This window comes from Elephas maximus, chromosome 2, assembly GCF_024166365.1.
Source record: "Elephas maximus indicus isolate mEleMax1 chromosome 2, mEleMax1 primary haplotype, whole genome shotgun sequence".
NCBI classification, from domain to species: domain Eukaryota; kingdom Metazoa; phylum Chordata; class Mammalia; order Proboscidea; family Elephantidae; genus Elephas; species Elephas maximus.
Genome location: NC_064820.1, coordinates 89,119,132 through 89,143,887, shown reverse-complemented (window position 1 = coordinate 89,143,887; position 24,756 = coordinate 89,119,132). Strand labels below are relative to the sequence as shown.

The 24,756-nt window shown below is 38.0% G+C and overlaps 1 protein-coding gene across 1 annotated transcript in view; it reads left to right on the top strand.

Moving 5' to 3' along the window:
- HAPLN1 (hyaluronan and proteoglycan link protein 1) overlaps positions 1-24,756 on the top strand; it is an 87,135-nt gene that overhangs the window by 60,192 nt on the left and 2,187 nt on the right. Inside the window, exons 3-4 of the mRNA XM_049867118.1 lie at positions 16,433-16,804; positions 23,574-23,876. Of these exons, the coding sequence (XP_049723075.1) occupies positions 16,433-16,804; positions 23,574-23,876 (675 nt within the window). The remainder of the gene's footprint in view (positions 1-16,432; positions 16,805-23,573; positions 23,877-24,756) is intronic.

Here is a 24,756-nt window from a genome sequence, read left to right as displayed (position 1 = left end):
GTGTCTACTGTAAGAATGTACATCAGTTCTGTGTCTGAGGTACAGTAGTCACCTGGACCAGTGCCTGGCACATAGTTAGGTGGTTGATATACATTTGCTGAATAAACCCAGGACCCAAACCTAGGCATTTTCCTTAATCGAGTCCTAATCAAGTGCTATCCCATGTCCTGGTCTTCTTTGCCTTTGTGTGTTCCCAAATTTCAAAGAGATCTTTTCAATTCGTGAGATAAGGAGTGACAGATGAGGGAAAGGATCATGTGTTTGGATAGCACATCTTGTTTGGCCGTACGTGTGGCTCCCACACTGCTACATAACACCTTATATTCCATGAGAGACTATGAGAGGCAGGCTGCAGCAGAGTTTCCAATGTGCGTACATGGCTCTGAAGAGTATTGGGTTTATATTTGGTCACTGAAATGCTATCCTGCTCCTTATGTAATAGCTGCAGAGTCGGGATCTGGTTGTGCAGAGTGGATCAAATCAAAGAGTGGAGCGAGTTTAATAATGTGTGATCAACTGTCTACAGAGCCAAAGGTTAAGGGGAGAACTAGAGAAGAGTTAGTCCAGTTAACTTTTCTTAAAACTCATTTGAACTCCGAGTCTGTTGTTAATAGTTATGTCAATTTACTTTTGTCTTTTTGAGGCAGAGTATATTGTTTGCATCCTCAAAGTCAAAATCGACAAATATCAAGGAGTGAATTTTCCAGATTGCATTGAGGTAAATATATAATCTGTCAATAATTCTACCCAAAAATTAGTAACTATAAAATATCAGAGAATTTAATCATGGAATCAAAAAATTAAGATCATTATAATTAGATGATTAAAGTTTTCTATAGGGCATGAAGCCAAATGTGATATTAAGAAACTATTGCCTTATATACAGGCTTGCTATTTGATAAAACTAAGAATATCACCACATGAATATGATAAATGAGCCCCAAGGAAAATGTATATACAAATATATATACAAAACCCACCCACTGCCTTTGAGTCGATTCTGACTCACAGCGACCCTATAGGACAGAGTAGAACTGCCCCATAGAGTTTCCAAGGAGCACCTGGCGGATTTGAACTGCCTACCTCTTGGTTAGCAGCTGTAGCACTTAACCACTATGCCACCAGGGTTTCCACAAATATATGCATATATAAAAATATTCATATACTGCACACGTACATATATGTACTCATAGATAACTCATTTATTCAACAAATATATTGAGTACTTAATATGTACAGGCAATGGGTATACACTGATGAACAAAACACCTGACTCCTGGCTTCATTGAGCTTATAACCTAGTGAGAGAGACGGGCATTACTGTGAATATAGAACTATTGACTATGATAACTGCTGTGAAGGAAAAATATGAGATGCTATAGAGAGAAGATAGCATTATGTGCTTTACTTTTAAACAGAAGCCCTAGAAAAAGCAGTTTCCTTAAAATACAGGTATAAACTAAACAGGGCGGTATCTTTCCTCAACTGTAGACTTGCTGTACTAGATTCACACGCACACACACATACACCAAAACCAAACCCATTGCCGTCGAGTCAATTCTGACTCATAGCGACCCTATAAGTCAGAGTAGAACTGCCCCATAGAGTTTCCAAGGAGCACCTGGTGGATTTGAACTGCCGACCTTATGGTTAGCAGCCGTAGCACTTAACCACTACGCCACCAGGGTTTCCCACATATACACAATGGTTAGAAATATAGAAAGCAAGGTATGAAATAGTTATAGATTGGTATACAGTTTCTATAACTCCCTTAATCTGTATTCAAATATATATATATATATATATATCACCTTTGCTTCTGTCAAGATGTATAATTGCTATCCTATCTCCTAGACTTCTTTGCGTTCATTTGTTCTTTTGGGAAAATTTACTCATTTAGGCATTTGTGGAACACTGGTCTCTTTTGTGCCAAATACTGTGTTACTCTCTGTGGAAGAACAGACCATTTTCTCAGTGAGGTTACTAACAATTTCATCTGGGCAAGAAGAATAAGAAAGCATCAAATATGTGCTAAAGAAAAGTGGAAATAGAGAGAAAAGGTAATTAGTTACCAAACAAAAAAATCTTACTATTTAGAATTTTGTATCTACATGCACTAAAGCTTTTTTTTTTTTTAATCACTTAGTAGGTTTAAATCCATAAAATATATCTTAAGAATATTTACCAACTTGATATTGAATAATCTGGAATGCTGAATCCAATGATATTCTGTAAAGCATCTGTTAAAACAATACAGTTTTAGGATATTTTCAGGTATAAAAACCTATATATAAAATAATCATTTTAGGTAGCAACAAACTCACACTGAACTGCTTTCTCTATTCCAATCTGGGCGCTGAGATCATCAAATTGTATCAAAAGCCGATGATTATTTGGGAATGCTCCCAAATACCCAGAAAAATCCATTAACTAGTAAAGCCTTTCCCTTTGGTTGCAACTCTGCAAGAATCGATGTTGACCCAGCTGAAGCGCTGACCTATAACTTAATGACTTCATGTTAACGTAGCTGTAACACGCTGCATTTCTCTGATTATACCAAATTAAGAAAGAATAGATTTAGGTTTCTTTATTGGTTCAACTCTTTAGTTTAGTTTAAATGTAAAGTAGAAAAATTACCCATTTAGGAAGTCTTTTGGAATACAGATGTCTACTGAATATGCTAAGAAGTTAAAATAGTCAATTCAGAGATTATCAGACTATTCCTGTCTAGGAAAAAGAACTAATATTTTTTATAAAAAATATTTTTATTTCAAAAGGAAGACATTGAATGCGTAAGAAATCTAAAAGTTCTTTTAAGTTACTTCAGAAATATTTTGTCTGTTTTATATTGCCCCTTGTAGTAGCATCAGTGTTTATCCATATAGTCAATCCAAATGGTAGCCATTTTAACTTTAATTTAATAAAGTATGTTGGTTACTTGACTTCCTTCCTGAAGCAGTGACTAATCACCATATGTATACGCTCTAAGTAATGTGCATTTATGTGCTCAGGTATTGTGCTGTTAAGTTTGTTGAACAAATTAAGTTAAAGATGAATTCTCCCTATCTTTTCTGAATACTGTTCACCATAAAGGACACCAACATTACGGATAAAAACACAGAGAGAGCGTACGTCATCAAGCAGAAAACCAACAAAGTGTGTTAGAAAAAGGAGCATTTATTGTAGGCAAGTATGTTGATTATTAGGTGAAGGAGGTAGAAAAAAGGAGGGTATCACCTTGATTCTGAATAGTGATTGAATGTTTAAAATAAAAACGCCATTAAAAACACTCCTTGAAGTGAGATTTCCACTTCTATGTGATTCTGTTTGTAATGGTGCTTGCTCTGCCTCCTTGCTTTGGCTTATTCCTGGAAAGCATTGAAAAGATATTTAGCTAGAATTATTGAATGGTAGAGATAGAATAGGTGGAAGGAAAGATAAGTTAAAGATTTGTGTGGTTCCTTATAAATTACAGTATACATTATATACATTTCTTATTTTCTTAGTTCTATGACTTTATTTGTGCAAAATGATTATATTATTATCTGTAAATAGTAATGTTGCTAGCAAAAAATAACGAATACTTTACACAAAGGTTTTTGTTGTTTTGCTTATTTAAGTATCTAGAGGTTCATTTTAAAGTTTTCTAGTATTATAGGGGCTATGAACAATTGCTTCTTTGTCTTGAGACAAATTATACTGACAGATTTGAAATCTCCAATAATCTGCATATGATTATCTTTATGTTCTCACTTTGCTTTGTCTCTTCTCACACAATCACTAGCTTAAAATACTAAAAAGCTGATTCAGCGGTTAGTACTTCATTTAGATGCTTCCAGGTAAACAGATTACATTATTTTAAATGATGCATAAAAGTTTTTATTTTTCATGTTTATAGAGTGCCCACAGTACATTAAATACAAAGTAGGTTCTAAAGCCAAGCATCTTTCCTTATAATAAGGTTTCTGACCTGCACGAATAAATGAAAGTAAATGAACATATAAATAATAAACACCACAATATTTTTAAAGAAAAAAAACCTATGCAAAGCAAGTACCCAGGGGGACATGGAAAGTACTGCCTTCCCCAAAAGGGAATCAGGGAAGGGCTCTCTAAGCAGCTGAAAATGAAGCTAAGACCTAAATCAGGAACTGGATCCTGGGCAGAACATTCCAAGTAGAAGGAATGGAAAATGCAGTCTAGTTTGGTGTCTTCAAACTAGAAAGAAGCCAAAGGGGCTGCAACACTACAGTGGAGGGGTGTGGTTTAAGATGAAGCTGGAGGAGTAGGCCGGAGCCAGACCATAATACTTGATAGGTGGGACAGAGTACAGAGTTTGGATTTTATTCTGAAAGCATCTGAAAATCATTAAAAGATTTTGAGCTGGGAGTTACATAATATGATTTACATTTATGAAAGACCATAAGAATAGTGGATTATAATAGACCAAGAGTAAAGGTGAGGAAACCCCTTAGGAAGCACTTGCAGTAGTTTAGGTGAAAAATCGTGGTACCATTAGACTAGGATCATAGCAGTAGAGATGGATGGAATTGAACCAACTTGGAAAAACGTAGAGATGGCTTCACTTGTTGGCAGATCAGATGTAAAGATTAAGAGAAAGAAACTCATCAAGTATATAGCTCCTAGACTTTGGCTTGAACAAATGGGTGAATAATGATGGAGGCATAAACTAAATTGAGGGATACTGAGGGAAGAATAGGTTTTGGTAAGGGAGAGGAGACTCAAGTTATCTATTTGACACCTAAGATATGACCAGTAGGTAGTTGGATTTACTTATTTAGAGTTCAGGAAAAAGTACAGTGCTGAAAAAATTTTAAATCATCAACACATAGTGTTATTTATAGCCATGGGACTGAAAGAGATCATCTGGGGAGTTAGGGGTATGCAGATAGACGTTAGAAGATGGCCCTGGTCTGAGCTTTGAAGACTTCATTACTGAAAAGTGTTGTAAAGTAGGATGCAAAGGTCACGTATTCGCTTCCCAGAAACAGAATCCTGATCTCTGATGTGTGGGGAAAAAAAAAATTTTTTTTTTTTTTTTGCTTATATATATTTTATATATTTTTTAATGTAAATTAGTTGCTAGCATTTAAAGGTGTAAAGATAGGAAGTTTTGGCATTAAAACCTGCATTTCTAGCTTCTGTTGAAAAATCCGAAGACCTGCTGTCTTTCAGCCTGCATTCTCATAGGACAGGATCAGTGAGAAGCAGTATCTGCTGACCCTTTATAATGTTGCATGTGCTCCCCAGCAATGGGCGCAGACCTTTCTGCTCTCTATTGTTCCCATGCCCATAGTGCTCCCTTTGCTTCACTCACCCATGCATACCCAGGTGTTTGTGTTTGACTTACCTTTCTTTTTTTTCAGTGCTAAACTTAATACCAAACACGTTATGGGGGCTTTCAATTCATGTTTATTTATTTAGTAAAGATTCCAAAGGTCTCTTTTAATTCCTTCTTTGATTCTAGGACTAACTCTGTGGTTGTATTATCTTGATGGCTTCCAAACTGAGAAAAGACATTAGCCATATCAATGTATAAAACCAGTGATGTACCCTCTACAGTGTTCTTTCTGCAAATTACTTGACCTTAGGAAAAAAAAAAAAATTTTTTTTTTCTTACCCTTTACCACAAAGTGGAAGTGGTCTGAGCAGAGACAAGTAGACTTGAGCTCTACTCCTTTACCCCATAAAGGCATATTTCCAATAATTAAGGACTGTGTGGTTAATTACAGCCTAATGAAGAAGAATGCCTCATACTAATGCATTGGTTTCTCCATATCCTTTGAAACAAGTCTCTATTACAGTTAAAATTCAGGAAAGTATGTTTGAATTGTTTGTGTTTTTATGTTTGAATTAAGAATGCCATTCACCATATTAGCAAAATGTTCAAATTTCATTTTCCTGTAACGTTCCTTGCTCACTGTACATCTTTGATCATCTCAATTTTTTTTCCTAAACCTAAAATAATAGGAATTAAATGCTATTTCTTTATCCATAAATTTTTGATAACATGATAGACTTAATTTTGAAAATTACTGACCAGAGCAGAAAAACTCTAAATTGCCAAAGATATAAAGATTGTTTCTAATTCTGGAGCTGGTTGTGCCTGACTTAACATTGCCAGACAGTAATACTAATTTGGAACCCTGACCATGCAGTGGTTAAGTGTTTGGCTGCTAGCCAAAAGGTTAGCAATTCAAAATCATCAGCCACTCCTTGGAAACACTATGGGGCAGTTCTACTCTGCCCTATAGGGTCACTATGAATCAAAACTGACTCGGTGTCAATGAGTTTTGTTTTGTTTTGTGGCGAGCAGAATGGGGGAGAACAAAAGGCAGCTTTATTGGCCAACCAAGGAGGCAGTAGGGGCTAAGTGCCCTCTAAGACTTCTCACAGGCAGCTTGTTGAGGCTGGTTTACATAGGCAAGATCAGCTACAAAATACAAGACGGCGCACTTGTGCTGACGCAGAGCATTCCAGAATAAGAAAGCATTTTCTAGGGCATGGGTTGGATTCCCCATGCAGGAGAAACTTAGCCATTTTTGTTCATTAACATGTCAGCTCCCCACACAGGGGTGGAGAATTTACCATGCACGAAGCAGTTAAGGAGGCTAAGGTCATCTGGATTGCCAAGATGGAGGGCAGGACCTGTTTTAGTCAGCTTTGGCCAGCCCATGGCTTTCTTTTCAAGGAGGTATTGAGGAGGAAAAGAAACAACTCCAGGAAATGGGCTGGGTGAGGGGTTGTCTTGAAGCTAAGAAAAAATGGCTCTATGGCTCTAAAAAAAAAACAAACAAACCCATTGCCATCAAGTCGATTGCGACTTAGCCCTGTCTTATTCCCTCCTGTTTTTTTGACGCTAAGAGTTATTAGTTAGTGGCAAGACAATGAGCTGCAGGAAAGGGGAGACTAGGCAATGACTCTTTAAACTGCTTCCTGGTGAGAAAGGGCTATGAGCTGGGATGGGGCAGCTCTAGAAGTTTAGGGTTCTCCCTCTCGAAACTGCTGGATAGCTTTCAGTCTCAGATCACAAGGTGAAGGTGGTTGTATGGTTTGAAAGCCTGGTGGTTGTGTCAGGACTATATTGACCTTGATAGACCTTAGTCCATTAGTAAGGAATTTAGCTAGGAGGTTCAGAAGGCAGAGTCCAAACATGCAGACAAGAAAGAGTACAGTTAGTCCTAAAGATGAAACAGGTTTTTGAGCTGCTTAAAAATTCTATTGCTCAGGCATAGAGTTTGGGTGTTGGGTTAAGTGAAAGCAAGCTGCCCGGTGTCCAGGTGCCACAGCTTCATATTTACATGAAATAGGGTCTAGCTTAAGAGGACTACTATTTTAAAACAGGTGAAATATGAACAGGAAGGAAAAAATCACAATTAACAGAATGCAAACATTGAAGAATAAACCATTACTGTATGGGTTGAGAAGCCCTGGTGGTCCATTGGTTGTGAGCTGGGCTGCTAACCAAAAGGTCAGCAGTGAATCCCACCAGCAGCTCCTTAGAAAACCTATAGGCCAGTTCTACTCTGTTCTGTGGGGTCACTATGAGTTGAAATCAACTTAACAGCAACAGGTTTGGTTTTTTGGTTTTGCTATGGGTGAGAAGGAAACCCTGGTGGTGTAGTGATTAAGAGCTATGGCTGCTAACTAAAAGGTCAGCAGTTCGAATCTACCAGCTGCTCCTTGGAAACACTGTGGGGCAATTCGCTTCTGCCCTTTAGGGTCTCTATGAGTCAGAATCGACTCCACAGCAATTTTTGTTTGTTTGTTTTATGGGCTGGAAACTCAGAGTCTCTCAAACAGATGCTTCAGGTCTTGTAATGACTCACATTTCAAGTTTTTTGTTTTTGTTTTGGGTTTATTTGTTTGTTTTTAATACTAATACATTAATATTGGCTTTTCAAAATAAATTACTATGTGCATTAACCTGGGTTGTATCATTTAGTCCTCACCACAACACTGTATAAAGGTTTCCAACCCAAATCAAGTAGGTGAGGGCAGAGGTTAAGAATGAGGTTATCATTAAAGTTTATCTATCGCCCCCTTCAGGTTAGCCCTTCTTGAGGCGCTGAGCCATAGAGGGAAGGCTCAAAATTCTTTGCCTTCGGAGTAGCTGGGAGCAAGCTAAAGCTTTGTCTCTGAGCAACTGAAAGCCCACAGTTCTCAGAAAGAACAGCGAAGCCTGGATGGAGCGGGGACAGGGGAAGAGGACGCCCGCAAAGGCTTCTAATGCAAACTTGACTAGACACATAGACACATTGGAGTCATAACCAAACAATAAGAATTTCTGATTCCAGATGAGCAGTTTCAGGAAAAATTAGATTCATATCAGCCTGACAGAGAGAAAATAATTATAAATAGTTAAAGGTTAATGAGCAAGGTATTATGTATCCTAGTCAAATGTAATGAGTAAGACACAGTGAGAGACAAGGCATCTAAATTATGTATTCTACTTAAATATTGTTTTTAATGTGTATGCTTAAATATTTTTATCAAGTTTTTAACTTTAGAGTTATAACCTGTTGTAAGGGAAGCTGAGCTATTCACTGCCATAGGGAAGCACAGGCTTTATGTACCATTAATATTTAGCTGAAATCCCTTGTTGGTGCAAACAGTTAAGGCACTCGGCTGCTAACCGAAAGATTGGTGGTTTGAATAAAACCAGAGGTGCCTTGGAAGAAAGGTCTGGTGATCTATTTCCAAAAATCAGCCATTAAAAACCTATGGATCACAGCTTTACTCTGACATGCATGAGGTCACCAGTAGTTGGAATTGACTTGAAGGCAACTAGTTTTGTTTTTCTAGTATCATTCACTCACCAGACACTTATGACATGTCAGGCACTATATTGATTCTGGAGAAACATAAATAAGACATGGTCTGGGGAGACAGATTGGTTTTTGTCAATAGACTATGGAAAGCACGGTGATAAGGATACAAATCCATCCTGGCTGCTCATCCACCTGCAGGCTTTGACTTCCCTAAGGGAAATCACAGTTTCCAGAGTGATAGTCTTACAGAGGCAAAACTAGCAAAGTGATAACAAATGTCGTCAAAATAAGGAAGTACTTTTAAAGCCTTGTGCAGCTTTTCAAATGACTCATCTTGTAGCTGACAACAGTCTATGCTTAACAGCTTGGAATGTCAGAGAGAAATTTTAAATAAGCACGCGTTTCACATATAGGATCTGTGATGAGTTTTCGCTGGTTCTTAGCAAAGGAAGAAGTATGGGGACAATGTGTGCTGTTAGTAAAGTTAAGTGTAGTTGTTATTTTTAATCCTGAAATTATGTCTCTCCTGTACATTTAGTTTCTAAATGCTCTTATAAAAATCCAAATAATGGTTGTAGAGGTTTTTGTTTTTTAGGTGGAATGTGTTGGTTTTTAGTGTCTTTACTTAGCATCTTGTTTAGCCATCTTAAATAGGCTACCCAAGTTTTAAAATGTTAGTTTAGGAAATCCGGAAGTCTGGGAGCTGCGCATCTGTTCTTCAGAAAAGAAAGTCACCAAGACTGGTTATTTTGCCCAATCCACAATTCACTTTAAAAAGACAAATTTTGAGCCGCAGCACCTTCTCTTTTCCTCTATCACCTGTGTCTTCATCTGTGAACCTCCAAAAATGATGATGCTTTTATTAAGCTGACAACAGTAGGTAATAGTCCAATACTGTGTTTTTAAACAGTTTTTTTTTTCTGTGATTATCTTTGCCCTATTATTTAAAAGTCTTGAGATTATCTCTAAATTCAGGTAGATTACACTCAAAGTCGTATTTTGGCTCTCGTAGACTTGCTCTGATTTTCCTCAGTTTCAACAACAGCATTGTTTAAAAGACTTCACCTAAATTATATAGCAAGTACAGAGGTTATCATTTGGTCACGGTGTTGCTTTTGTTATTTGATGAAACTGAATGATGTCCTTGGAATTTCACAGCCGAATTCTTAAAATAATCACTGTGGCCCCGTGTGGTTGAGTGAGTCCCCATCAGCGCTCTCACTAAGCCCTGCTGCTTTCCCTGGAGACAACCGCAGGCTTTGAAGGGCATCAGAGCTTTCAAGTCACTGTCATTGACCGTCTCTAATAGGAATATGAAGTTTTGCATTAACAAATTGTGATTTAAAAAAATTCAGTCCCTCCCTGGACATGTTTAATTTCCTCCCAATTAGCTGTGTGTTTTGAATATACAGCCTTTTTCTTATGGAACCCATTACCAGGGCCTCAGCCACATTCTGTGTGCCCCATTTCACATTAAAAGGAAAAATGAAAACAGGTATGCTGCCAGATTTTATTTATTCTTTCACATATTTCTTAAGAAAAGGAAGAAAAGCAAGTAATACTCGTTCTGGTCATTTGTTTTTATTTTCTTTTTAACTGCCTGTTGATCAGTTTTTTGTTTGTTTGTTTGTTTTTAATTTAAACGAACATTAAACCAATGGAGATTTCTAAATCCAGTGATAAGGTCAAGACTTGCTCTAGGCAAGACGGTGCAAAATTTGTCATCAGCACTCTCAGTTCCCCTTTCTGCTGTCTTTGTCCCTGCCCCTTCTCTGTGTTTCCTGGCTGATCCCTATGATGACTACCTGCAAGAACAAGCCTGGTAAGAATCTTTTTTTTTTTTTTTAATTGTGCTTTAAGTGTAAGTTTATAGTTCAAGTTAGTTTTTCATACAAAAATTTATACACACATTGCTAGATGACCCTACTTGCTCTCCCTGCAATGTGACAGCACGCTCCTCCTCTCCACCCTAGATTTCCTGTGTCCATTCAGCCAGCTCCTGTCCCTTTCTGCCTTCTCATCTCACCTCCAGACAGGGGCTGCCCATTTATTCAAATGAATCTATTTGAACTAAGAAGCACACTCCTCACGAGTGTCATTTTATGTCTTATAGTCCAGGCTAGTCTTTGTCTGAAGGGTTGGTTTCGGGAATGGTTTTAGTTTTAGGCTAACAAAGAGTCTGGAGGCCATGTCTTCCAGGGTCCCTCCAGTCTCAGTCAGACCACTAAGTCTGGTCTTTTTGCTAGAATTTGAGTTCTGCACCCCATTTTTCTCCCGCTCCATCAGGGACTCTATGTTTTGTTTCCTGTCAGGATGGTCACTGGTGGTAGCCCAGCACCATCTAGTTCTTCTGGTCTCAGGCTGATGGAGTGTCTGGTTTATATGGCCTTTTCTGTCTCTTGGGCTTATATTTTCCTTATGTCTTTGGTGTTCTTCATTCTCCTTTGCTCCATGAGGGTTGGGACCAATTGATCCATCTTAGATGACCACTTGCTAGCTTTTTAAGACCCCAGGCGCCACTCACCAAAGTGGGATGCAGAACATTTTCTTAGTAAACTTTGTTATGCCAATTGACCTAGATTTCCCCTGAAACCATGGTCCCCAGACCCCCAACCCTGCTACTCTGTCCCTGGAAGTGTTTGGTTGTATTCAGGGAACTTCTTAGCTTTTGGTTTAGTCCAACTGTGCTGACTTCCCCTATATTGTGTGTTGTCCTTCCGTTCACCTAATTATTGTGTACTATTTTTTTTTTTTTTTTATCTAGTTAGTGAGGAAATCCTGGTGGCGTAGTGGTTAAGTGCTACGGCTGCTAACCAAAGGGTCAGCAGTTCAAATCCACCAGGCACTCCTTGGAAACTCTATGGGGCAGTTCTACTCTGTCCTATAGGGTCACTATGAGTCAGAATCAACTCGACGGCACCAGGTTTGCTTTTGGTTGGTTTATCTAGTTAGTGAATACCCCTCTCCCTCCCACCCCATGTTTAAACCTTCTATGTTTAAACCTTTTCTTGCGTTCTGTGGTAGGAATCTTAAGCTCAGTTTTCTCATTAGGTAAACTTGCCAGAGTCAAGCAGCTAAGCCATGGTAGAGCTGCAGTGGAACAGAACTGCTAAATCATTGGCCAGTGCTGGTTCCTCCACATCTTACCTGTTCTGCAACAGACCACTCCTTCCAGTAGTGCTGCATGTTGTATAATCTGCAGTGTAGATCTTCTGAAAACAAGCAAAAAACGTTGTTCTCAAGGCCACCCTGGTGGTTTAGGTTAATGAACATTAAGGATCCAGAGTCACTAAATGTTACACATCTTGCTTAGAGTTCTTTGAATTCCAACCAGTGACTTCTGAAATGTATTACCTAATTTCCTCAGAAAAGAAATAATAATGCTTGAATTTTGGACATTCTGACAGTCTTGGGAGAAAAATTATTTTGTGAGAAGTCAGTGGATTTTTGGTGCCTGCTCAGTTCTCAATATTATACCACATAAATTGTCTTCTACCTCCAATGCTGGAGCTTAAGTAAATAGTACCTACAAAAGGCAGAACCCTACACTTGTAAAATACTACAACAAGACATTTTACAGTAAACCACAGGAGAAAAAAATTAGAAGCCTCAGTCCCTTATACAAGAATTTTGATCTTTGCTTTAACTCTTTAATTTAGAAAACACTCAGACTTTTTTTTCATTCTGGAACACCTTATGATTACAGTAAACTACACAATAATTTCCAACTTTCCCATATAATGCAGGCCACATACTATGTATTCATTTTTTCACTCCACATGAGTCAATTTTATAAGTGTAAGTGAAACTATGGAGGTTAATATATACCAAAATTACACTTAATACAGGCACTGACATATTTAAGAAATGCTGTGGAAAATCTATGTGGTAGGGACAGTTAGCAATCAGCACACCCTTACTTTTGGTCAGCCATTTTTTAAAGCACATTATACGTGTTGTTGTTGTTAGTTGCTGTTGAGTCGATTCCAACTCATGGAGACCCCATGTGTGCAAAATAGAACTGCTCCATAGAGTTTTCAAGGCTGTGATCTTTCAGAAACAGATGGCCAGGCCTGTCTTCCTAGAAGCCTCTGATTTGGTTTGAACCACAGTCTTTATGTTAATAGTCAAGGGCTATGTATTATAATCATTACATATATGTTGTCATTGTTAGGTGCCATCGAGTTGGTTCCTACTCATAGTGACCCTGTGTACAGCAGAATGAAACACTACCTGGTCCTGTGCCCTTCCCACAATCGTTGTTATATTTGAGCCCACTGTTGCAGCCACTGGGTCAATCCATGTTGTTAAAGGTCTTCCTCTTTTTCAATGACCCTCTAAATTGTTGTTGTGTACTGTTGAGTCAATTCCAACAGAGTAGAACTGCCCCATAGGATTTCCATGGAGCAGCTAGTGGATTCGAACTGATGACCTTTTGGTTAGCAGCCTGAGCGCTTAACCACTTGCCACCAGGGCTCCTCTAAATCATATACGTGTGTGTGTGTGTGTCTCTATGTGTATATATATACATAGGTGACAGTGGTTAAAGTGATTGGCTGCTAACCGAAAGGTCAGCTATTTGAAACCACCAGAGGCTCCATGGCAGAAAGATGTGGCAGTCTGCTTCCATAGAGATTAATAGCCTCAGAAAACATATGAGGTCTCTATGAGTTGGAATGGACTCTACCTCAGTGGGTATATATATATATATACACACACACACACATATATACATATATATATGTATGTATGTATGTTTATTATCCCCAATTCAAACATAAGGAAATTGGGGATTAAGGGTTGTACAACTTGCCAAAGGCTACAGAGCTAGTATATTAAAGAGGTAAAGTTGGACCCAGGTCTATACCACAGTAGAACCCTTGTTTGTCACCACTTACCCCAGTGTACTTGGGCATTAGTTTTGACTTAAAATTAAATGACTTGAATTATGGAACCGAGATCTCTTGTAGCTTTGCGTCATGTCTAAACTCATCTCCCAGCATGAGAAGGCCCAGCTCTCGGCTGGCTTTCCAAGGCACCAGGGTAAGATATTCCCCATGCCTTTCAGACATTGCTGAGCAAAGTTAGCCAACAGCACCTTTTCCTCCTCTCAGAAAGAGGATACTAGAGACATTTATGTAGAACCTTGAAACAGTCATTGCAGATGTTAAAGGTGAAAAATTATTTGTAGGGAAGAGTTGGATAGATTTACCCTTCATCTCTTCAGATTCTATGGTCCTAAATAAGAAGATAAAGAATAGGCTATAAAGGAAATGCTTAATGAGTTGGATTTGTGATTCATTTTAATTAAATACTTAATGAGGCTATTATACTCTCATTTCATCATCTATTCAAAGAGGAGGTTGATGGCTTTGTTAAACTCTTTGGGTTCCGAGGATTAGGGATGACTTATAAATGAAATGCTATGTTGATTTTTAAATATTAATTCTGATTGCTATATGATACAAATAGAACTGTTGTGTCTATTTTTGGACATTTAAAAAAAATCTGAATCCTATGTGTGCCATTACATAACTAAGTCTTGAGCTCTATCTGGAGGTGAGTGGTTACTCTTCCTGGTGATTTGTGTATCTTAAATGATTCACGGCCAAGGATTGTTCAGCAGTACCTAACAGCCTGTCAGGAAGGGCTGCAGAGTTATTCAAGAACATATCTGGCAGCTTTTAAGACATGCATGGGCAGGAGCTCTTATATTGCTTTCTCATTTTCACATTTTGTACATCTTCAAGAGACTTTGTCAAGGTCAAAAGCACAATGTGCTAACCAGGGGAAACCCCAGAGAAAGCCAAGATCTGAAAATAACACCTGGCTCTCTAGAAAATGGCAGTCCTGCTGACTTGGCAGCCTGGGAACATCATGGTGCTCTCTGGAAGGCAATAAAGTCCTAGGGTGAGGAAGGCAAGGAAACAAAAGGTAGAAGTGCTGAGTGTAACACAAGCCATAGCAAAAGGTAAAGAGAATAGAATGAGATTTATGGAAATGATGAAGCATATCATTCTTTGGTTAATCAGAAAGCAAGTATAGCTTTGGATATACTTTTTACATTCAAATTTTGAGGAATATATTTCAAAATTTTCTGGAGTTTATCGAGAATATTCGTTGGAAATAGCTTTGTGATGTTTAGCCTTCGTGTGAAAATAAAATACATACATGTTGTCTGAAATTCTTCAGAATGACATAGCACAGGTTTGTATTTGCTTATAATCCATGCACGTGAGAATATCCTGAGTTCATTGACCAGAAAAGCACAGTGGAAGTGAATCATATTTCTTGATACTTTTCCTATGAATATAATACAAACTTATTATATTAGAAAGCTCGCTGGGAAGAGAAATTTACCTATCAGAATATTTTAGTTTATTTTGATGAAATGGCCATGTAACTGTCACTTCTCTTACCTTGTTTCTATATTTTTGACATTAGAATAGAAGAAACATGTAACCAGAAAAATAAATAGAATTTATTATATCACCAGACTTTAGATGACTATGAAGTCTTGTATCCAATATTTCTTAGTATTACAACGTACATTCTTTTTTCAATGGTTTAAAAGACATGACTGCTTTATAAATGTTCTATACATAGTGTTGTTGTTGTTTGGTGCCATCAAGTTGATTTCGACTCATAGCCACTCTATGCACAACAGAACAAAACACTGCCTGGTTTGCACTGTATCAGACAATGATACCCTGCTATTCATAAGGTTTTCGCTGGCTAATATTTTCAGAAGTAGACTGCCAGGTCCTTCTTCCTAGTCTGTCTTCATCTGGAAACTCAGCTGAAACCTGTCCACCCCAAGTGATCCTGCTAGTATTTGAAATACCAGTGACATAGCTTCCAAGACCACAGCAACACCCAAGCCACCACAGTACGAAAAACTGACTAATAGTAGAGGTATATATAGTAGAGGTGCATTTCTACATGGTTAAAAGTTGTTGTTAGGTGCCATGGAGTCAGTCCTGACTCATAGCAGCCCTATATACAACACAACTGAAACACTGCCTAGTCCTGCGCCGTTCTCACAATTGTTGTTATGTGTGAGCCCATTGTTGCAGCAACTGCGTCAGTCCATCTTGTCCAGGGTCTTCCTCTTTTTCGCTGACCCTCTACCTTACTAAGCATGGTATCCTTCTCCAGGGACTGGTCCCTCCTGATAACACGACCAAAGCACCAGAGACAAAGTCTCACCACCCTAGCTTCCAAGAAGTACTTTTGTTGTACTTCTTCCAAGACAGACTTGTTCATTTTTCTGGCAACCTATGGTATATTCAGTATTCTTCACCATCACAATAATTCAAGGGCATTAATTCTTCTTCAGTCTTCCTTATTCATTATCCAGCCTTTGCATGCATATGAGGCAATTGAAAATATCATGGCTTGGGTCAGGCGTATCTTAGTCCTCAAAGAGACATCTCTGCTTTTCAACGCTTTAAAGAGGTCTTTTGCAGCAGATTTGCCCAATGGCAAATAGCTTTCATGTTTACAAGTAGAAAAGCTAATTACCCAGAGCTGTTCTTTGTCAGGTATTCTGGATAGGTAGCATACTTCATTTTGGAAAATAAATAAATAAATACAAAAGCACACTAATGATTATTTTCTTTTTCTCTTTTTAATTATAGCAGAAAATGGCCCCCGTCTAATTGTGGAAGCAGAACAAGCCAAGGTGTTCTCACGCAGAGGTGGCAATGTTACACTGCCATGTAAATTTTATCGAGACCCTACAGCATTTGGCTCAGGAATCCACAAAATCCGAATTAAGTGGACCAAGCTAACTTCAGATTACCTCAAGGAAGTGGATGTGTTTGTTTCCATGGGATACCATAAGAAAACCTATGGAGGCTATCAGGGTAGAGTATCTTTGAAGGGAGACAGTGACAACGATGCTTCTCTGGTAATCACAGACCTCACCCTGGAGGATTATGGGAGATACAAGTGTGAGGTGATTGAAGGATTAGAAGATGATACTTCTGTGGTATCATTAGAGTTACAAGGTAGGTATCTATAAATCATGTTAAACTTAGAACTGATAATTAATCATTACTCATATTTTTTTCATGAGGAGTAACGCCTAGTGGTTACCATAGTGATGATGTGAGGAAACCAAAAGTCCATGAATAGCATGCTTTACTATTCTTTTGTACTTTGCAGTCTGCCTGATTCCAGCTTTCATATTTGAAATGTACACACAATGGTTATGCACAAAACTGAAGCTGTTTGCAAATAGCAGAAACGTGCAGTGGAGCTGAATTAACAGCGCTCAGAAACTACATTATTCAAAGTTTAAATCTCATTACATGGTTATTGAGAAATTCCGATTGGATGCTTTTTTATTATGCCTCTAAAATTATCTTAGTTCCAAAATAATGGCAAGTTTTTTTAAAGGACATCTGCTAACTAAAATACATCATTTTATTCAATAAAGTGATTGTGAAAATTTAATTTAACAAAAAAGTAACCTCTAGATTTAAACATTTTTAATAAAGGAGCAATTTTAAAAAATGGTTCAGAGTCTCTTAGACATTGAATACCAGGTGGTCAAGGCATTTTTGGGGGTGGGGGATTTTATTTCTTAAATATATAAGACATTCACTGGGTTCAAAAACCAAAATGTGTACAAAGCTATTCAATAAAAAGTCTCCTTCCCATCCTTGCCTCCTGTCTGCCCCATCCCCACCCTCTGTGCCACGCCAGAAGGGAAACCCCTTTCCTTAGTTTCTCCTGTGTCTCAAGCCATTTTATTTTCATTAATTTCAGCATTACTTTTCACTAGTGTATCAATTTGTGCTGCACTGATAGAATGTTTTCCTTACACGTACATAAAACTTTAGATACATGTTTGCTAGCGGCTCCTTTACACTTTCGGGACAGATCTGTGGCTTTTTGAAAAGTATCTGTTTGGTCGACTAGCATATCACTGAAGATTTGGCCTCCTGAATCCGATAGAATCCCATTGCATGTATGGAGATTTGCTTTCTATATCTAATGAATTGCGCAATATTGTAAACTGCATTGTTGCGAGCTACTCTTATGGCATAGTGGTTAAGTGCTACGACTACTAACCAAAAGGTCTGCAGTTCAGATCTACTAGGGGCTCCTTGGAAACTCTTCGGGGCAGTTCTACTCTGTCCTATAGGGTCACTATGAGTCGGAATCAACTCGATGGCAACTGGTTTGTTTTTGTTTTGTTTTGTTTTGGTTTTGGTTTTGAGCTTCTCCTGTCTCTCTTATAGTTCTTAGCTCCTGATTGCATGCCACCAAGCGATCTCAGTTTTTATTGATTCTCATTAATATCCATGAACGGTTGGTATTATACATGGTGGAAAAGTAGTTGGCTTAGAGAAAACAGCCAATCGTCAAATATTAATTGAGAAATGATTTCCTTTACCAAAGGGGCATGGGGCGATGGGCAGACCCTTGAGTTCTTAGTGTCAAGAGGCTTAGATTATTCCCAGCTCTGCCAGTGTAAGTTTTGTAACTTGGGCAGCTTACTTATCCTTATTGTACCTTCCTTTTCCCATCTATTAAATAAGAGGTTGAATTATATTATCTGTTAGTTTTTCTTTTAAAATTATATTTATATATCACAGTATTGTGTAAAACTGAAGTAATTCACATGCCATATTTACTGTTTCTCTATATTTATTTTTAAATGAAGTTTTAAATAAATAGAAATTAGTATAACTTGCCAGAAATAGAAGGAAACCATAAAATAAACACAATGGAAATATTTTTAAATTCTAGCTGGATACCACTGTTTGCTGTGGCTTTGAGCATGCAACCTACTCTCCTTTTAGCATGTGTTAGGGGTATAATGCACTCCAAGGTCAAACAAATTTCCTCCAAGAACACAATTTGAAAAGCTGAAGGGGAAGTGTGAAGTAACTTTTCCTGCCTAGGCCCTGCACAATCCCAAACTACCACTTTTCCCATACTTTGGGAACAGTTTTCCTACCATATAACACGTATGCATCTGAGCAGTATGTGGTCAAAGAAATCAATTTAATTGATGAATATTTTGACAAGTTTTGTTTTAAGTGCTATGAGAAACAATAACAACAACAAAAAATCTTAAGTCTTGGTTCTTTTCACTCAACAGTCTTAACCAATGACCAGTTTTTGTGAAGCGAATTTCAACTCATGGCCACCTCATATGTGTCAGAGTAGAACTGTTCTCTCTAGGGCTTTCAATGGCTGCTTCTTTGGAATTATATTGCCAGGCCTTTCTTCCAAGGTGCCTCTGGCTGGACTCAAAACTTCAACGTTTCAGTTAGCATCTGAATGCATTAACTGTTTGCACCTCCCAGGGATTCCTCACTAATCTTACAGTCCATTAAAGATTCTAAGACACTTTAACAAAATAAGGCAAAATTCGGTAAAATACATGGTTACAAACAATTTGCTATAATCATGTGCACTGTTTATTTTGCTCATTTTCAGTTATGAGGCTTAGGGAAAGCACCTCTTCTAAGGTAACATGTCTAGGAAGAGGTGGAGCTAGAATGTCAGACCAAGGGCATCTAATGAAGCCTATGCTCTTATTTATCCACTATAATCTGGAGGCTCACAGGAAGGAGAAATGCTCTGTTGTGGGGAAGAAGGCAGGCTTCAGGAAAGCAGCAGCATTTGGCAGTTGCAGGATTCAGAAGACTCTTCCAGGTTTATTTGGGAAATGACCTAGGGACTGTCCTTTGATTTTACGCATTAATTAGCATGCCCATGGTGGCTGTTAAATTCCCATCACTTCAGATGGTGCTTTTTCCATCTGTCTTGTGCGCTGTAGAGAGTAGACACGGTCATTAAACAGAGGACCTACTTTAAAATAACTGACATTCGAACTGAGAGATTTACACACATGAATCCACTTCTGAACAACTCAAGAAAATATATTCCTTCAAGAATAAGATCAAAGGTCAACTCTACCCTGTGCCCTCTCTTCCACCCCCAGCTATGATGTTCCCATAGCACCTCATGCAGACTTACATTATTACTCTAATCACATTGTTTTGTAAGTATTTGCAAACTTGTATACCCTGGTGACATAGCGGTTAAGAGCTCCGGCTGCTAACCAAAAGTCTGCAGTTCAAGTCCACCAGGCGCTCCTTGGAAACTATGGGGCTGGGCTGTTCTACTCTGTCCTATAGGGTCACAATGAGTTGGAATCAACTCAACAGCAACAGGTTTGGTTTGGTTTGGTTTGGTTTCTGTCTCCACCCGCTAAATATGATCGACTTGGAGGCAGTCAAGTGCCCTGAACAAAGTTAGAGCTCAATAAATACTTTTACAAATGAACAATTTTTTTTTATTACTAGAAACATGTGCTTTATGGAATTATCAAAACTCCCTTTAATTTTTATGTGTACTAGGGGTTTAACAACTCTTCATATATCTAACAAATTGATATTTTCTGACAACTAGGATGACATGGGCTGTGCAATTATAAATCTTAAAGAATGTGTTCTGTAAACAGATTTCAGCTGACTAATAAGCTCACACTATCTGATACTATTCGTCTCTATGCGATGCATCATATGTAGTTATGCATACTAGCCCTTCATAGAAACCTGAAGAGCTTTGAGTTATATTCTGACATAGAAGCGTAATGGAGAGATGAGCCAGAAGTTACTTAGAAAATAATCATAAGCCCTTCTTTCCCACCCATAAAAACTTCACTTTTCTTACTTTTGTAATGTTGGATGAAAACAACCATTTGCTCCATAAGTCAGTTGGAAGAATTGCAAGTTTTTCACAGAGCCAAGAGAGCTTCTGCAGTTACAGTCTTCTTAGATGTTGAAATCTTAACTAGCTGGAAGTAAAATAAATAAATAAAATACCGACAAACATGTAGTTCCAGGAATGCCCCTGTTTATTTATAAGAAGCATCGGATCGTTGAAATGTGTGCATCAGATGTGTAGAACACAGGGAAACTTTGGAAACTTGAGTAAGGAATAGATGCCAACCTTGAGCTACTTCGATTGTGTTCTTTCTGACATCATCAAACATTAATTAAAATTTGTTAAGTAAAATTTTGAGTAAATATAATGGTGTTCTTATGATTTAAAAAGACTAAATTTACTAAAATAGAAAATGATTTATGAGATGATATTAAACTTGAAAGGAATGCCAATAAAAAGGTATTATGCTGGACGATTTGGAACTGGATTGGTCATATTTCAGTAACATTCAATGGTTAATCAAAGATAAGTTACTAAAGAAAAGATTTTTCCTAATGCCCATGAAAATTCACAAAATTTCAGGTGAATTTAAACCTGAAAGGTCTTCCAGGTCTTAAAAATTATTGTAAATTATAATACCCTGCATTCTCCACTCTTACCATTCTCGAGCCATTTGGGAATTGGAAGTCAAACTCAAATGGTGTCTAACTTTTTCTCTCCAGATTCAGATATTTTGAGATTTTCTCTCATTTGAGGTCTAGCTACCAACGAAATCTTTACTGGGTAAATCAGATATTTTCCTTTTTATTGGCATGCCTGGATTTGCTGAGGAAAGAGGAAAAAGGTACAAGAACAGGAGCACTAGAGTAACTCCAACCCAGAGCTAATTGGGTTCTTAACTGGGTGCCTGGATGAGGTCCTTCTTACACAGAATCATCTTCAGGCTTTCCCTTTGCTTCACCACGGCAGGGGACAGTGGCAACCAAGAGAGTCTTTTCCTTCTTCTTTTTTTGGCTCTGATTCAGCTTATAGATCCCTCAGCCAAGAACCTGAGAAGACAGGATGAGATCAGGAAGCCTTCCTGGATCTTTGCCTGCAGTGGAGGGTGCCAGCTGGACTGCCCTAGAAGGACGAACATGTCCTACAGAGGCCTTTAGTGGACGAGACTTGATTTAAGGCTATTGAAATTTCTACTTGTAGCATCTCCAAGACAACTTAGAAAACATTTTCCTGTATACTGGTTATGCTATGAGTAAATTGTACATCCACCTTGAGCAGGATCTGCAGTCTCATAAAATAGCACATGTGATATAATCCACCAAATAACCCTATCAGTGGGACAATTTTTAGCATTTCACATGCTAAAAATACTAATTATTTCTAATTATATTCAAGAAATTCAAGGGAAGGCCTTGAATAATCACTGTAATCATCTTTTAGCAACTATGAAGGAGTCAACCAACAAATGGTACAACTTTGCTTTCCTATCAGGTAATTTAAAGAAATTAGGCAAAATTCTGTGAAACAACTCATTATTTGACCAATAGGATCAAATGTTGAATACAGTTGTAACTTAGATAGTGGATGTAGATTTGAAAAACAACTATATGTAAGAAATTTTAGTTCTTCTACTTGGGATGAAAGTTATGGGCTTTCCTCTCAAAATGGCTGTCATGTCACAAGATGCTGAGTCAGCAAACCACAAGTGAAAACACTGCATCTCAGAGCAATCTTTACTAGTTAAGAGAGAAACAAAAACATTTTAAGTGCTTTGTGAATACCATTGTGTCTCCCCAAACAAAACCAAGTACAGTGTCACTCTGTTTACCTTTTCCCATTAAAATATTTAACTAAAGTCTTCCACAATTAACTTAATCAATGAAGAGATATTGCTATTTGTAATAAAAATGTTTTTAAAAGTTCAGTTTCAGTTTGCAATATATGAATACAGAAGCTGAGAAACAGTAATGGAAATATTTTTATTTAATGGAAGTCCTTATTCTTGTTGTGCTATTCGAAGCTGGGGAAAAAAATTAGGGGATACACTGAAAGTTTAAGTAGGCACAAGATCCAGAATGCTTTTTATGGAGATGAGCTTCATTCTAAGAGAATTCACTCTTATTAATAGGAAATAAGACTGCTTATTTAGGTTTTTATTAGATATGCAAAATAATTCACTTTAGAAAAAATAGAGTTTCTTCAAATAAGAAACTTCCGAAGTGAAAATTACTTATCTGCAACTTTTTAGGAACACGTATGTTGTTGTTGTTGTTAGGTGCCACTGAGTTGGTTCCAACTCATAGCATCCTCATGTACGACAGAATGAAACACTCCCTGGTCCTGTGCCAATTTCACAATTGCTGTTATGCTTGAGTCCATCGTTGCAGCCACTGTGTCAATTCATCTCTCGGAGGGTCTCCTTCTTTTTCACTGACCCTCTTCTTTACCAAGCGTGATGTCCTTCTCCAGGGACTTATCCCTCCTAACGACATGTCCAAAGTAATGCAAGAAGAGGTATGTACCTACATTTGAACACATAGTTAACGTGTTTCTTTATACACTTAAAATGCTACATAAGACTAATTACTAAGCATATAAGAATAATTACAAAGAAAGACAATGTGAATTTTGACAAATACCTTCTCTCCAAGCACTATTTCTACATCCCCTACCACTCCTAGTACTCAATATTGACTTTTTCCCAGGTGAAAAGTGCTCAGGAATACTCTGTGACTGGGTTAGTAACCAGGTAGCAAAATATAAGTTCTCAGGGAGGGCAATTCAGAAACTATAATTGGCAAACAAGTCATTTTCAGAAAGGAGAATTTTAAGGCTTGAGTTGAACTCTTGAAAAAGAGGTAAATCACTGAAGTTATCAAACCAAAAATCTAACTGTGAGATGCTCAGAACCGAGAGGATGTTTGAAGGGGGAGGGCACCATGAGAAATCACTGCAAGTTAACCAGAAACTGCTACTTCAACTGATGGATAGTCTGTTATACATATTTTTTTCATTAGCCAAGAGGGATTTGCTCATGGTTGTTACTTTTTTGTGCCTCTCATGACCTCGGATTTCTCCCTTGGACAGGTGTGGTGTTCCCTTACTTTCCTCGACTGGGGCGCTACAATCTCAATTTTCATGAGGCGCAGCAGGCTTGTCTGGGCCAGGATGCCGTGATTGCCTCCTTCGACCAGCTGTATGATGCGTGGCGGGCCGGGCTGGACTGGTGCAATGCCGGCTGGCTCAGCGATGGGTCTGTGCAGTATCCCATCACAAAGCCCAGGGAGCCCTGTGGAGGACAGAACACAGTACCCGGCGTCAGGAACTACGGGTTTTGGGATAAAGATAAAAGCAGATATGATGTTTTCTGTTTTACATCCAACTTCAATGGTAAGATTAACTTCACTGCCTTCTTTCCCATCTCAGAGACCAGTATATACTAGGACACTACACTTGCCTTTTAATCTTAATTGCTTATTTTCTAAAAGAATTTAATAGCTTTGAAGTATGTTCCAGTTTAAAAAGACTATAAAAAGATCTTTAATGAAATACAAAATTTAAATATCTATATAATCCAAGCAAAAATGCAAATTTTACTGCATCTTTTTTTTTTTTTAATGAAATAGCTTAAGCTGTCACTTTGTATGGGGTGTGTTTCTTTTTGCCAAAAATGATGCTGCCACTCTGGGCCCTCCATGGGAATATGGATTTCTCAATTAGGTAAGGGCGGTTTCCATATTGCCCACATTCTTCTTCTCTAAATTACAATGTCGAAATTATTCACTGATCCCTGGCAAAACTCAGGATAAAGAGGGAAGACAGCAGTAAAAATAATGCAGAAATAATTTTGAGGTAATTGCTCTCAAGTAAGGAAGAAAGGGCAATCTGTAATTTACTAAGAAGTGAAACCAGAAGTAAAAAGATCCAGGTTGGATCAGTATTGACAACTGATTTATTGTATTCAGCACAACTCCCAAACCTTATCTTGCCTCATTCAGAACCAGCTACATAATTTTGTGATTCTCAGAGCAAAAATGTAAATGTGGACCCCTGTAAAACGTTATTAAAAAATTTAAGATGGTGACAGCAAAGCCTTAAGCCAAGCACAGGGCCCTTTTAAGCAGGGAGCCCTGTACAACGGCACAGGTTGCTTCTCCATGTATTTTATTTCTGAGATGGAGACATTCTTTGGGGAAAATAAACCATTTGCTCTTGAGTCAATTCCAACTCATAGCAATCCTGTAGGACAAAACAGAACTTCCACATATGA